At 36.0% G+C, this 14,891-nt stretch overlaps 1 protein-coding gene across 2 annotated transcripts in view; it reads right to left on the reverse strand.

Annotated features, from left to right (window-relative positions):
• Positions 1–14,891, reverse strand: part of SGCZ (sarcoglycan zeta) — a 377,337-nt gene that overhangs the window by 52,393 nt on the left and 310,053 nt on the right. For both annotated transcript variants that reach the window (XM_063155945.1, XM_063155946.1), the window contains exon 4: positions 1,466–1,553. In XM_063155945.1, coding sequence (XP_063012015.1) covers positions 1,466–1,553 — 88 coding nt within the window. The remainder of the gene's footprint in view (positions 1–1,465; positions 1,554–14,891) is intronic.

Raw genomic sequence — 14,891 nt, forward strand, 5'->3', positions numbered from 1 at the left:
CCATGTTTTTAGAATATTAACCTCTAGTGTGATGCCTTTAAGTAGGTCAGCCTCAATAAACTCACACACATTTTCAGTGCTGGATTCACTCAGCCAGAATAGTGTCAGTGATAAAAATATCATATCTATTTCAGCCAATGTAAATGTCTGCCATGACAACTCACCTTTTTGCAGTTACCAGCTGAAGAAGGGGTTTTAACAGTAGAGTTACCAGATGATAGAGAACTGCATTTTGTAATTGCACTGGGCAAGCACAATATGGCCAAAACAGGTGTTACCTTAATTTTCCTCATCTGTACCTGCTAGCAAGTCTGGTTACCTTTGCACGCTCATTCGACGTGGTTGCTCAGGGAAATCAGTGCAGATTGTGCCACTGTGTGCACTTGGAAAAGATTTTTATAACTAGAAGCCACTGTCTCCAGTCACTATGAAAACTTAGTATAGATTACAACTATAGTTTAAGTTAAAATTATTTGTGGGCATAACCTCAGCACATGAGGAAAAAACAGTGAATAAAACACATCTTAACCCAGAAGTAAAATGAAAAAAATGAAAACAAATGAAGTCTAAGCGGTGTCTCCTTGAATTTGATGTACTAAGGTCTTATGAATATATGTTGTTATATTTTTTATCCCATTCCCAGTCAATATATATTGTTTTGTACCAGAACTAGTAAATCATTTCTCAGTGATTCTTCTGGCCAATATTCTTAAAAATAAATAAATATCAGTACTACTCTAGTTCGAAAAATATAAAAAAATATTACTTCATATTTATTAATGCAAGAAGTATGATTCATACTAAAAACAAAGTATAACAATAAATTTCATAAAGCAGGGGGAAATACATGGTAAGTGAAAAAGATAAGTAGAGGATTCTTTACTATCCATTTCATTTGGAACTGCTATATTTTATACTTTGTAAAATATCAGTTTTAATGAATGGCTGGAAATATGTTACCTTTTCATTTAATTTTTGTAGTCACTAGGAAAGCACTTTGGTTTTTGGGGGTTTTTTTCTGATTTTTAACATTCTGTTACTCCAACCACTTTGAATATTTTCTGATACAAATGCCCTACACAAGTGACAGGGCCAAATCAATTGCCACTGAAGTAATGGAAGACTGACAGAAAGTGTAAGAAAATGATGGTTATTTTCCTGCTGAAAGTGTTGTTGAAACATATTTTGCTGAGGCATTTTCAGTTTGTTTTGTTACAATGATCTCAAAAATAATAATTTTTCATTAAGCTCTTTTCATTTTAGCTACTTTGAGGCATTTCTAGTTTTTCTTCTTGAGCTAATGCTGAATCATGCTCTTATGATCCATTGTATGCAATGGTTTTGGAGCATGGTGATGAGATTCTTTTTCCTGACTTTTTAGTAATATTTTATATGTGATGATAATAAAGGAAACCTATTAATAAAGCTAAATTGATAAACATAACAGTCAATAAAGAACACTCACCTACTGTCAGTTGTCCAGTTAACTGTCCCATGTGATTTCTTGCATTCACTGTTACATTTCTGTCAGACTGTAAGACCAGAGGACTATCCTGGGAAACATGTATGAGACAATAAATGAGAGAACAAAAATTTGAGGGAAAATTAAGTTAGAACTTAGTATTAACATGCATGCTGAGAGGGAAGTTGTGTCAAGCATAACAGCCCTTTTTAATAATTTCATTAAATATTTTACAAGTCAAATTTTTATATTAAAGAATACCAAGAGTTCTAATTTAAACTTGAAATCTTTGTGCATACAATCCCTGCTTCATAAATCAGATTTGAACTTGATTTCTTTGCACACCCAAACACCCAAATTTGGGTTTTAATTTCCTGTTAATATTACAGAGTTCCAAATTCAAAAAGCCTTAATTCCAACCTGTTTCACTAGCCTTTCCCATATATTGTTAGCATATACTTTTCTAACTACTTAACTAACACTATATTGTATTATTCCATTAATCTGCACAATCTATAATATTTGCATTGCACTTAATAAAACCCTACAAACACAGATGCAAAGATAAGAAATGAAGATAAAGAGAACTGTTACTCTCAAAGAAAACAATGAGAGCACTGGAAGGTGAGATCTTGTAGCAGAGAGCCCTGATCCACTGCCATTAGTACTTTACAGGTACTATTAGGGATCAAACTGATACAGCAGGGAGACAAACACTTTATGCTAACCACAGTCTTAACATTTTTAAAGTCACTTGGCAGGATGACTATCTGGCTCTCAGCATCCAGCTAGGTTTGAGCTTTTGAAAAATGTTTGCATATACAAACATTTGTGTTCAAAGCCAGCATAAACAATCCCAAAAAGAATTGGATTTTGCTTCTAGAAGAACGAGGAGCCACAGGCACTCCTTTAAGGGAAGTGCAGATGTGCAGGAAAGGAGCAGAGCTTCAACAGAGAGCCCAAAGAAACAGCCGAAACAAAAGGGCAAGCTCACCAATCATGCTCTCACTGGAGTGGGGTGAGAGCATGAGAGAAGGAGAAAAATAGGATTGTGACTGCTGCTGCAGAAAGGCACTTTTCTTGCTGAAATCAGCTGGTAGCACACAGCTCACTCCCTGGAGCTTGCAGAGAGACCATGGGTCCTGCAATGCTCCGGGCAGTTTGCTAGCACTCAGCATGCTTATGTATGTTTACCCAACAGCAGGAAGACAAACAGCTGGGGATGTGCCTTAGGTAGGAATGACTAAAGGCTAGGAAGATATTTGAGAAATTTATTATATACTTGTTATATTCTTAGATTCTTCCCTGGGCATCCATTATTGGTTATCCCTGGGTTAAGCATGTAAGGTTAAAGAGACCTCATATGTGTGTCTCTTAATATATTGGTTCTTGCTGTTCTTGAAAGTTTTTTTCAAGAAGAAAGAAATTACATAAGGAGACATAGATAAAGATTTATTTTTACCTGAATGATGTATAGTTTCTCTAAAATTTTCTTTACTTTACAGACCTTTTTTTTTTTTTATCCAGAGTTTTCTTGTACAACAAACATTCTTCCCAGTTGTTTTCACTATGATCATTAACTTTAAATGATAATCAGTTTCCTGGGAAGCCTGAAATGATTCTGAGATAATTTCAAGGAGTTCAGGTGTATTTAATCTCTCACTGGACTATGCTATGACCTCTCTAACATCCTGCCAATTACCTCTGCTTCACAGATTCTGGCAGATGAAAGAGATTGTTTGGCCTGCCCATTTTTCCAGATAAAAAGATATAATTATCAGTGAGACATTGGGTTCAATTTTACTAGTTTGAGATGAGCATGTGATGCAATCAAGGGAGCTTCTGGCAACAAAAGCAGCTGTTAAGGACCTTTTTCTCACCACTTGATTTCCACTTTCCTTATGGTCTTTTGAAAATCATTAGTCCAGGCAACTGCTGCTCTGGGAAAAGCAGTTGTCCTAATAGGCATCAGCAAGGCCAAAGACTTTTAAGGAGCCCTTTTCACTTTTGTTTAGTCACTTTTTTGTTAAAAGTCTTCTCAGTTAGAATAATTTTATCCTTAGCAAGGGAGGATACAGCCATGCCTATTTTTGCCAGTTTAGCAAAGATTTGGAAACTTCTGCTCACAAAGACTGATCACAGTCTGATCTGAAGGTTTTTTTCTCTCGCCATAGAAAAACACTTAACACAAACCTCAGGCTAAAATCTGCCTCCCAGGTTCTCGTTTTGAAAGAAGAATCTTGGATAACAAATTCCAAAATACAAGATAATGAAAAATTAGGTGAGCCAAGCCTTCTTCTTCTTTTCTTGTCTTATATAAAGGAAAAAAAAAGAGGGCTGAAGAAGTTAAGAACTTAAATCTATATTCCTCATTTTCTGATGATAGATACAGAGCAGCAATCTTAAATACTGGACCAAAGAAAATGCAGTGGCAAAACTCCTATGAATTTAAGAAGTCCAGCATTTCATCCACATTGTTTACCTGCACTTCATTTTATGCAGGACGTGCCTAAAGACAGAGGTTCAAGGAATTCACAAACAGTCTACTCAGAGGAGCTAGACATTCAGAGAAGACTTAGCTGAAATAAGTGGAATTCTTGATCTGTAAGATGAGTATAAAGTGCAATGAATATCACTCATAGGAATACAAACATATATAAAGCATAAAAACACTGGATAATTTTTTTCTCCCCATGACCAGACCTGTTACTCTCTTGATGCAAACTTCAGGTTACAATGATTTGTGATGCCAATTCAAAAATTATACTGTAGATAACAAAACCCAACAATGTAAGAACATTCTTACAGTTACACAGAGCTTTAATAATGCCAATATGCCAATAACTAAAATATTACAGAAGGATACTGTCAGGGCCATGAGGGCCCTACCAAATGTCCCTGGAGGGACCCATTTCAGTCCAGCCCCACCTGAACTGAACCCTTCTGGTTCATTTGTGCTACTTGTCTCTCCTCTATAAGCCCAAAACAATACAACTTCAAGATTAAAGGTAAATCAGGTTAAAATGTTCCAATAGTTACTTATTATCTGAAACAGGTTTACAGCTAGGATTCATAAAAGTAAAAACAAGCTAATTAATTCAGGGGATATTTTCAGAAAGCTTTCTGAAATTTTAATCCAGTTCTAAATACAATGAAACATTTGAGGAAAAAGGGATTGGTTTTTAATTGTTTGTGTTTGTTTAGTTTGGGGTTTTTTTGAGTAAGAATCACAGTTCAGCAGTAAATATCCACTTTTGGTTTTAGAATTAGACAAGCATATAATTGTAGGTATATGAAAGACTGATAGATTAAAATAATTTATAAACTCATTTTACCATTTTTGCATGAGCAATCATAAAAAACCTCTTTTTTAAATTTTAGACAGCTGGTTCAATTATTTTTAACATATTTTGGAAAAATTTTACACAGTATTCAAAAAGGCAATCCCAGCTAATTAGCTCAGATTTGAAGAGTCTTTCCAAAATGAACCTTTTAAATTAGAACCATTTTAAATGGAGAAATTTAATTCCAGTGAGTTTAATAAAACATTGGTTTACTTTAGGTAAGATGGTACACTGTATAATTAAATATATTCCCAAATTATGCTCAGAACACAGATAATTGTGACAATACCAGCAACTTTGACACTCAGGAACAGTACTGATATGTCCACATTGCTATAGCGCAAGCAGTGGCTCTTTCATTATTTGATTTCTGTGCTTAGGCAAGTGTAATACTTCAGGTCTCTGGACTTCTACATGGTGTCACACAGATGTAAAAAGTAATGTGATAAGCAGGCAGGATGAGCTCTTCCACACTATCTGCTGGCAGTTTGTACAACAGTGTAATGCTATATATTCTTTTATTTGAGCCTACCCCCAATATGGGCGGACAAAATAATTATGGCAGAACTTTTCTTTACAGGCATGTTCTCAAACATGCCCTGAAACACTCAGAATGACCATCGCATTACCAAGGCACCTTTACAGAAAAAAGAAATCAGCATTAAACCTTGGTTTGCTGAGAAATCCACCATTATCAGATTTTAAGAAATAGAGAGAATATGTTTCCTCACTGCTGCAGAGCACCACATTTTGTCTGTTGCTTTAGAGATTGTGCTGTAGGTGCCACTGAGCAAATTGATTGTCTGCACCTGGTCAGTGACCCCAGCAGAAGAATGAAACATGTATGAGTTATTTGACCACTCCATAGGAACAAAATGAGAACTGAAAGAAATAGAAAGTACTGAGTGCTCTGGTCAGTGCAGCAGACCAAGGGAGTCAAAGGACAGATAAGCAGATGTGCAATAACTACAGGGGCAACTGCAGCTAAGGCAAATGACAGATGACAAATGTGAAGAACATCTTGGAGGAATTCAGTGCAAAAATGTTTAGAAGAAGGGTAGGAAAGACATAGTGTCAGTCAAGAAGGGTAGAAAGTAGAGCAAAGAAGATATGAGGGGATGGAAAAAACATTCTGTAGAGTTTATCCACGGTCCAGAACCAGAGCATCAGCATGTTTTAGCAACATTCCTTGCAAATGGGGAAAGATGAAAGATCTAAAAAAACCACTCATTTGTAGGGCTTGGAGTCTCAGAGACAGACTTTCTATCATTAAGGTTATTACTAGCCCTAAACAAACATGAAAAAAAATGCATTAGGAAAGATATGAAAGAAAAATACCAAAAAATTAAAGCAATTGCTGAGTTCTTGAGTAGGTAAAAAATTGAAGGCTCCATTAAAACTGTTGGAAGTTTGTACAAGTTTGGAACTGTTAAAACACAAACTAAAGCAAACTTTTTCATCAGAATAGTCCTGTGATATTTTTTCCAAGAATATTTCCAATATTCCATTATACCAATATTTACCAATATTCAGTATTTCCAAGAATATTCTCAAAAAATTCCCAAGAATTTTCCCAAGGTGTCAGGACAGCAGGGACCCCAACACAAGTGTTTTTCAAATAGGGAGAAATGAATATAATCTATTGTCCGAGTTACTCCTGGGCAATTCTGAGCTGAAGAGTTAACATAAGTTTTGGTCCAATTTAATTAGATACTTTTTCTCTTCTTCATAGAAAATATAGATATTTTTTAAATTCCCGCTTTCCCAAAACAAAGTTTCACATGATATTTTAGTGTTCTTCCTGTCTAATTGTCCCTTCAAACATGAAAATCCCAATTTAATTGCTACTAATTACACTTAAAATCACAAATCTGATTGAAAATTTTCAGTAAACGCATTTGGACTTCTGCTTTAAGGAAACATTCCAGATATCTTAAAATTTTGACCAAATGTTATTAAAAGCCTGCATTTCTTCACATGAGATTTAAACACCAAGGAGGTTTGGAAAAGCACAAGCAAATAGTTTGAAACAAACAAATTAAACAACCCAGCTGATAGTTGAGGTTATTGATAATGTTTCAAGAAACACACTTTCTAGATAATTCTTTTTCATCAAAGGATGTTCTCTTGATTCACAGCCTTTGCTCTGTGTCCATATTATATGCTAAAGGCAATCACAGTTATTGACTGACACACCAAATCAATTCCCGAGGCACCAAATCTCAGCTCAAACTCAGCTAAACCTACCAAAGTAACAGAGATGTACCCAACAAGAATTATACACAGAGTTCCAAGAAGCCACATGAACAATGATCACAGCCATAACCTCCAGACAGAAATAACCTACTTGTTTTACTTCCTTGTATAATGTACCATGACATTTTTATTACAGAGGAATCCAATCAAGCATAGAAAAACATACTTATAAAACAGAAGTAGAAATTTAAATAGCAGACAAAAGACATGGCTTTCATGGAATTGATTTAAACATCAAATAAAATTTAAAATGGGATTTAGGTATAAACATCTCAACTAAAAATAAAGCAGCACTACATATGTACTTGGAGGAAGCTAGTTAAATGCCCAAAGCTCATGACTTAGTCATTAAACTTGTGACACAAAAAGTAAAACTATATATCACTGAACTGCAAAGTCCCCCAAAACCTTAATGGACACAAATGTAGAAAACCAATATAAGTCTCAAAATCTGAAACAAAAACATTAAGGGTGGAATCACTGTACTTCACTCCTTTCAAACCTGCCAAAGTTCTTGAGGTGTGGGTGCATAACTTATTGAAAGGATTTTTGTCATTTAAGTTATGCTCAATGGTCACCAACAATTCATTACTCTATTTTCAGCCTTGGAAAGCAGCCTCTCAGTTCTTGTAAGTATGCAAGTATTGACCACACTGTACCATCAGAGTGACACAGGACTGTCTTTCCCATGCTGTTTTAACTTAAAGTGCTACAACATGAAATATAGCAACAATTGACAGCAGGAAGAGGATGAAGCTATCAAATGAAAATCTATATAAATCAAAGTATATTCATGCTTTTGAAAGCTATTTCCCAACACTGCCTATTGAGTGAGAATTTCTCTAATTATTTTAGATTAAGTAGCTGAGAGAAGAAAAAGAAAAAACACCAAAACCCCCTCAATATGCTGTAGTGAGTGATCTGATAACCTGGATATTTTTAAATAATTTACAAGATTTCTTGTTTCTGAGATGCACCTGTTCACGTGATCTATGTCAAGAATTATACATCATTTTTACATGGCAATAAATGGAAAAATGGATAAAATTGAAAGAAATAGTCAAAATAAGTTTTTTTTCATTATATCTACCCATTTCTATGGAAAATCTGAAACAAAATTTCTGAAAAATATGAGCTCTTCAGCAAATCAATAGGTTCTGGGTTCCTCTTTTGTAGTGCCTTGCAGACTTAAAACAAAGGACTACATGAAAATAATATTTCCATCAGCAGTTTTTATTTCACTAGGATTTCTTTGACAGATCTTTTCAAATTCTAAAGCTGAAGAAGAATAAACAAATTCTAAAGAAAGTTTAGGAAACAAAGAAAAATTTTAGAAATACATAAACTGTAGCAGAAATCTGGAATGAAGCTTATAGCTCAAAGCAGAAAATAAAGACTTGCTGTTAAACAGAAAGTATTAGAAAGTCTTTAATGCACATTAAAATGAATATATTAAATAAAATTATAAGACAAAAATGGCAAGATGAGTCATTAAATCTTTAGTTAGAATGCTTTTTAGGTGAATATTAAACCTATTATTTTATAGAATTATTCTATAGGTGGCAACTTATATGACTAAATGATAGCACTAGTATTAACATCTGCTTTAAAAGAAAAAAATCAGAGAAGTTAACTGTATTTTTTGTTTCTTCATGTAGCTCTCTTAGTTTCTACAATATTATATTTTCTTTATATTTCCTGATAAGCCTTCCTTCAAGCACAATCACTCACTGCTGGATCCCAATTACCTCGGCAAAGCTTTCTGCATTGCTAGTTATCTCTACTGCTCCTGTGTTAAATAACCAGAAGCAAACACATCTCAAATGAACTTTGAAACCCTTAGTCAACAGAGGGGAAATTATTATTGTCACTTTGCTGGGCCTTCCTCTGCACACATGCGCTACAATTGTTAGGTGCTTTCAGGCTGCATTATTACACTTCATTGAGACAAGAACTATCAATTAGGTGGACAATTAGCATAAGATACAACAAGGCTTGGTCAAGGCATCAAAAGGAATGAGTAAGAATGGCAATTACAGGAATTACAGATAATTCACTGGTTTTCTAACCAGAACAGGAAGGTCAAAGAAGGTGTAACTCCCCCTAATAAAGAACATGGAAAACTGCTAACAATGGATGAGGAGAAGGCTGAGAAATCCTGAGGGAACTGGCTTGTGTAGTTGCCAAACCACTCTCAATGACATTCAAAAAGTCAAGGCAGTAAGGTAAAGTCACAGGTATAAAAAGGGAAATGTACCTATTTTTTAAAAGCGTAGAAACGAGGACCCTGAGAACTTCTGACCCGTCAGACTCACATCTGCGCCTGGGAAGATCATGGAACAGACCCTCCTAGAAGCTGTGCTAAGGCTCATGGAAAACAGGGAGGTGATGAGATATAACCAGCACAGCTTTATCAAGGGAAAGTTCTGCTTGGCCAAACTAGTGGCCTTCTCTGATGGAGTGATTACAAGGGTCAAGAGTGACAAGGGAAGGGCCACAAATGTCATTTATCTGTAAATCTGTAAAGCCTTTGACATGGTCCCTCAAAACATTTTTCTTTCTAAATTGGAGAAAGATGGATTTGATAGGTAGACTGTTGAGTGGAATAAGGAATTTGTTGGACGATCACATCCAAAGGCTGGTGGTGAACAGCTCCTGAGGGATATCAGTGATATGTTGCGTCATTTTGGGGTCTGTATTGGGATCAACACTGCTTTAATGTCTTCATCAATGACAAAGTGGTTGAGTGCATCCTTGGCAAATTTGCAGGTGACCCCAAGCTGAGTGGTGTGGTTGACACATCTAGAGGATAGGACACCATCCAGAGGGACCTGAACATGCCTGAAAAGTGGGCCCATGGGAATCTCACACAATTCAACACACCCAAGCGCAAGGTGCTGCACCTGGGTCTGTGTGACCTCCAGGTATCGACACAGGCTGGGGATGAACAGACCCAGAGCAGCCCTGCTGAGAGGGGCTTGGGCTGCTGCGAGAGGCTGGACATGGCCCGGCCCAGAGAGCCAGAGGGGCCCCGGCTGCGCCCAGAGCCCGAGGGCAGCAGGGCAGGCAGGCAGGCAGGCAGGGGATGCTGCCCCTCTGCTCTGGTGAGACCCCACTGGAAGGAATTTTGCATCCAGCTCTGGGGTCCCCAACACAGGAAGGACATGGAGTTGCTGGAGTGAGTCCAGAGAAGGGCCCCCAGATGCCAAGAGCGATGAAGCACCTTTTCTATGAGGAAAGGCTAAAAATTTGGTGTTCATCCTAGAGAAGAGGTGACTTTGGGATTACCTAATTGTGGCCTTCCAGTACACAAAATGAGCCTACAAGAAAGAGAGAGACGGATTTCTTACAGGAGTATGTGGTGATAGAATAAAGGGGAGTGGCTTCAAACTGAGTGTAATTTTAGATTACACAGTAGGAAGAAACTCTTTACTATGAGTGGTGAAGCACTGGTACAGGCTGCCCAGAGAAGTTGAGGATATCCCAGCCCTGGAAGTGGCCAAGGCCATGTAGAATGAGGCTCTGAGCAACCTGATCTAATGGAAGGTGCCCCTGCCCATGGCACAGGGGTTGGAACTAGATGATCTTGTACGTGCCAGGACTGAAATCTTCAGCATAATTGCAAAGGTCTCAGCATCTGTTCTACCAGCTCCTAAGAAAGAAATTCAGTCCAAACTTGTCTGTGCAGCAATTTTTTTTCACGAAAGCAACTTCTGTGGTATTATTGAGAAAATTCAATTTTGACTGTCCAGCTAGAAGAGTCAGGTAGCTTTCCACGTGGCCTGGCTGTAAAAGAACAAAAGCTAATTTTTAGCTGTTTTAATGATGGAACAATTACTTACACCTTTCCATACTCCCTGCAGACAGTCACAGTCTTCTTTTCAGGGCCACCGGTACTTGCATTCCCAATGTCTCCTATCTTTTCATAAGAAAGCATTTGTCTCATGATTTCCTGTCATTTTCATTAAGCTTCCCTAGGTGATAATGGACTATAAAACCTCTTTTCCTCCTCCTTTCTTTACTACACACCATTCCTGATTCTATGGCTAAGGCTGCTCTGAATTTCCCTGGGAAATGATATCTGCTGGCAACTTCTCACCTTAGGGAGGAGAGTGTGATTTTCTGATATTGAAAGACAACCATAAAATTCTCTGTTAACAAACATGTCTGACATAAAAAGGAATGAAGATGTTTCATACCCTTGGATGGTACAGCATCCTCAAGTTTTGAATAGCATACAAACAGCTAATAAGTAAATCTGAACAGTCTTTGCTTTCTGATCCTCCAGACAGGCTCACAAGACGATCTTAATCTGACTGCTTATTTTTTAACAAAGTATGCATTTTCTATCACTATAGGGTATGAACAATCAATAGAAAATGCTACATTATCTTGAAAACAACAAGAAGAGAGCATTTTAAGATTAAAACCACCAAATATCTCCTACATATCATGCATTCACCCTTAATCCTTACACATCAACATCTAGAATCTGACCTTACAAAGCATTATCTCAGGTTTTGCCATTCAGTATTCTTTAACCTTGTAAAATATTTGATAAGTAGCTTTGACATTAGTATGACACAAAGTTGGCCAATATGTGAGCTCAGAATTTGTTTCATGTCTCCTCTAAAACTTGTTCTCTTTGGAAAGGAGATATTCATCCCCACATTTATTGTAGGACAAATCTTGCTGGTTCAATAAATTGCCTTTCTGTTAGGAAATTTGCCTTGAGACTTGCCAATCACAAGCTAAAACAAGTCACCGGACCTGTTCTGAAGGTCAAAATTGAGGAAATAAAACCCTTTCGAACGGATTGTGGTTCAGGGAAGGATCTGGCGTATGCTCCTTCAGGGAAGCATATTATTTCCCAGTGGGAACTGCACTATTGTCAACTTTACCATTGAGATAATTGCCACCTTTTAGTAACACAGATCTTTTTCAAAGGATATAATTAACAATCTGACTTTCATTGCAACTCTGTAGCTATTCAGAATGTATTTCTGTTTCAGTAACTGGGTAATTTTTTCCACACCAAACACTTTTCACTGCAGATTTTAAAATACTGAGGAAAACATCTCTCTACTTACAAAGTCTACATCAAATAGAGCTTCTCGACTGCACTTTTTCACAGATAACATTTAGACTGAAAAAACATGAGAAATGCCATGGACCTGGACCACTTCTGCAACCTGCAGAATGAATCAACAGAGTCCCAAAGACTGAATTCCTTTTAAATTCAAGATCGCTGAGCAATATGAGAAATTGGAAATGATTGTATTTCCTCAGTAACAGTGGTAAACTGCCAAAAAGATGTCATTCTGGCTTGCATTAGTGTTTGACTATTTTTCATGCTTCTGCATACACAAAGCTGTGCACACAGCATACCAAAAAATTGAGAATGCTTTCTGCTTTTTTTTTTCTTCATTGTTGGCACAACAGTAGTTAAAATATTTTATGTTGTACTTCAGTCAGCTAGTCAAGCTGTCCTAAACGTAAAGAGATCAAAAAGTTCCAGGTGTTTCTGTATCAGAATTTTATACTAATTGTCAGTATAAACCATTATACTTAACTTTCCATTGTAATTTTATAATATTATTCTATAAATTTATAAATTTATAAATTTATTTTACTCTGTAAAATATTTCCAGTGTGCCTTAGTTATTTTCAGTGAACCTTGAGATGCTAATGTCTTTTTCCTCACATTTATCCTAAGAGGCAGTGAAAACAGCTCTGGTTTGTGTTTTCAGCTCTGACTTTTGAACAAAGGTAATGAACAAAATTTAAACTTGGTTAGTACATCTCATAGAATGGTTCCTGTAAAGCATAAAGCCTTTGGTTTAGAACTGTCAAAGTGTTTAAATGTATGAAAACTATGTCAAAGTCCAAATGTACTCTAAAACTGTATATACAACATTTTTATAATAAATTTAAAAACTAATTAACAGTGCACTTTTAAAATAAATTCTTGAGAACCCTAAACACCTAACAATGTTTTTCTTCCCTGAATTTTTTCAGGCCTTCTAGGATTCTAGAGCTTTATACACACTTAAAACCACTGTGATCTTAAATATTTTACCCTTAAACTCAGTCTTGCAATTCAAATAAAATTAAGAAAATTTGTCATAAGAACTTAGTTTATAATGAACTAAGATATTGTTCAGTCTACTAATTAACATTTTAATAAATATTAAACTTATAAAAATCCTATTCTTAGTATTATAATTAAATCAATATGTCTTCCTATTTGATTCTAAGTGGCAATAAAAATAATTTACTAGTTTTTCATATAATCAGGTTTAATTATGTTAACTTCTTTTTAGCACTAAAACAAGCAAACAAGACTATCAGCTGATCTATATTTTTAGAGCTATTTTTACCAAGCTTCCTCAGACAAAAACTTGGCTGTGAGAAACAGACTTCAATAGAATATTTGGTGTAGGGAAGTGGCTTAGTGACCACTTTTAACAAAGATTACTGATGCAAGTGACCATTCTTCAGAATTTTAAGGACACCATATATTTAAAGAGATAATAAAAGTGCAATAGAGATAATAATGAAGATTGGAAAAGTCCTCAGAAGTTTAAAGATAGTTAAAAACAGATACTGAACATCTCCTTGTAGTGCTTTCAACAATGTAAGCCTGGATTTTCAGATTCTTCCAGACCAAGTAAGAATAATGAAAGAAATAGTGGTTTACCTTCTCTCAGTATACAGTTTTGTTTTTCCCTTCTTGGCTAAGAAAAAGTATCAATCCTATCACTCAAATGAACTGGCTTACCAGTTCATTTGTAAGAATGTAAACAGACAATAGCAAAAAACAGAATTTAGATTGTTTATTAAAACAATTTAAAACCACAGCTCAACTGAGACAACTAAAATCATTGAACTGACAGAGGTAAGAGGGAAGTTCTGCAGTAGTGGATGGGACTGACCAGCTAGGAGTAGGAAAGAGCAGAGACTTCTTAAACAACGTTTGAGCATAGAGACACATTTCTCTGCCAAAGGACCTAATGTGCAACTGTGTTATACTCTTCCAATATTTATACAATTTCTATCCAAATGATTTATGGCCAAATGAGAGAAACTACATCAGAACTTCTGCAGAATGTGACCATGCATTCGCTGTCACATTCATTAAGAATTTCAATCATTTTCAGACAGTAAGTATTTAAAGTTGAAGAGACCAACAAGAACTTATTTGAAAAATTCCAGCTTCCCTTCAGATAAAAACATACAGTATTAATTACCCCAGTCATAATTCCTTGCTTCCATACAGGGTTGACATGTATAGTTAAGTCCTTATAGACTCTAAAAAAGCCAATTTTGTTTAAAAATAAATTTTAAATTATGAATTGCAATGACTTTTGTGCTAAATTGCAGCACATTCTTTACAAGACAAACTGTCCCATCAGTCAGCCTGGGTCCTCTGGGACTCTAATGGATTGATAAATGCCCTTAACTGGTAACTCACTGTGCGACAATTCTTCTCCCAAATGGGGTATTTCTTTTGTTTTTACTTTATCCATTTTGCCATGGGAATTACGTAGATGATTGGCACACTGAGTACAGAAGATTGGCAGCCAAAAAAGTGGCAAGTCATTTGAAGTCAAGTTTTTAAGAAATTCTCACTCTGCTGTTAAATATTCTTCCCTGTAAAAAAATTATGAAACATCAATTTGTGAGAACAGGTTTGCCATCATTGGCAAACTCAAAATCTCTTAAAGAGAATCCTAACTAACTTATGCAGTATTTCAACACAGTATTTCATTTTTTTCCTTTAATCAGTCTTGCTCTTCCATTTGTCAGTGTCATGGAGGTGGGGGAGG

The sequence above is a fragment of the Melospiza melodia genome, chromosome 5, assembly GCF_035770615.1.
Source record: "Melospiza melodia melodia isolate bMelMel2 chromosome 5, bMelMel2.pri, whole genome shotgun sequence".
Classification (NCBI taxonomy): Eukaryota; Metazoa; Chordata; class Aves; order Passeriformes; family Passerellidae; genus Melospiza; species Melospiza melodia.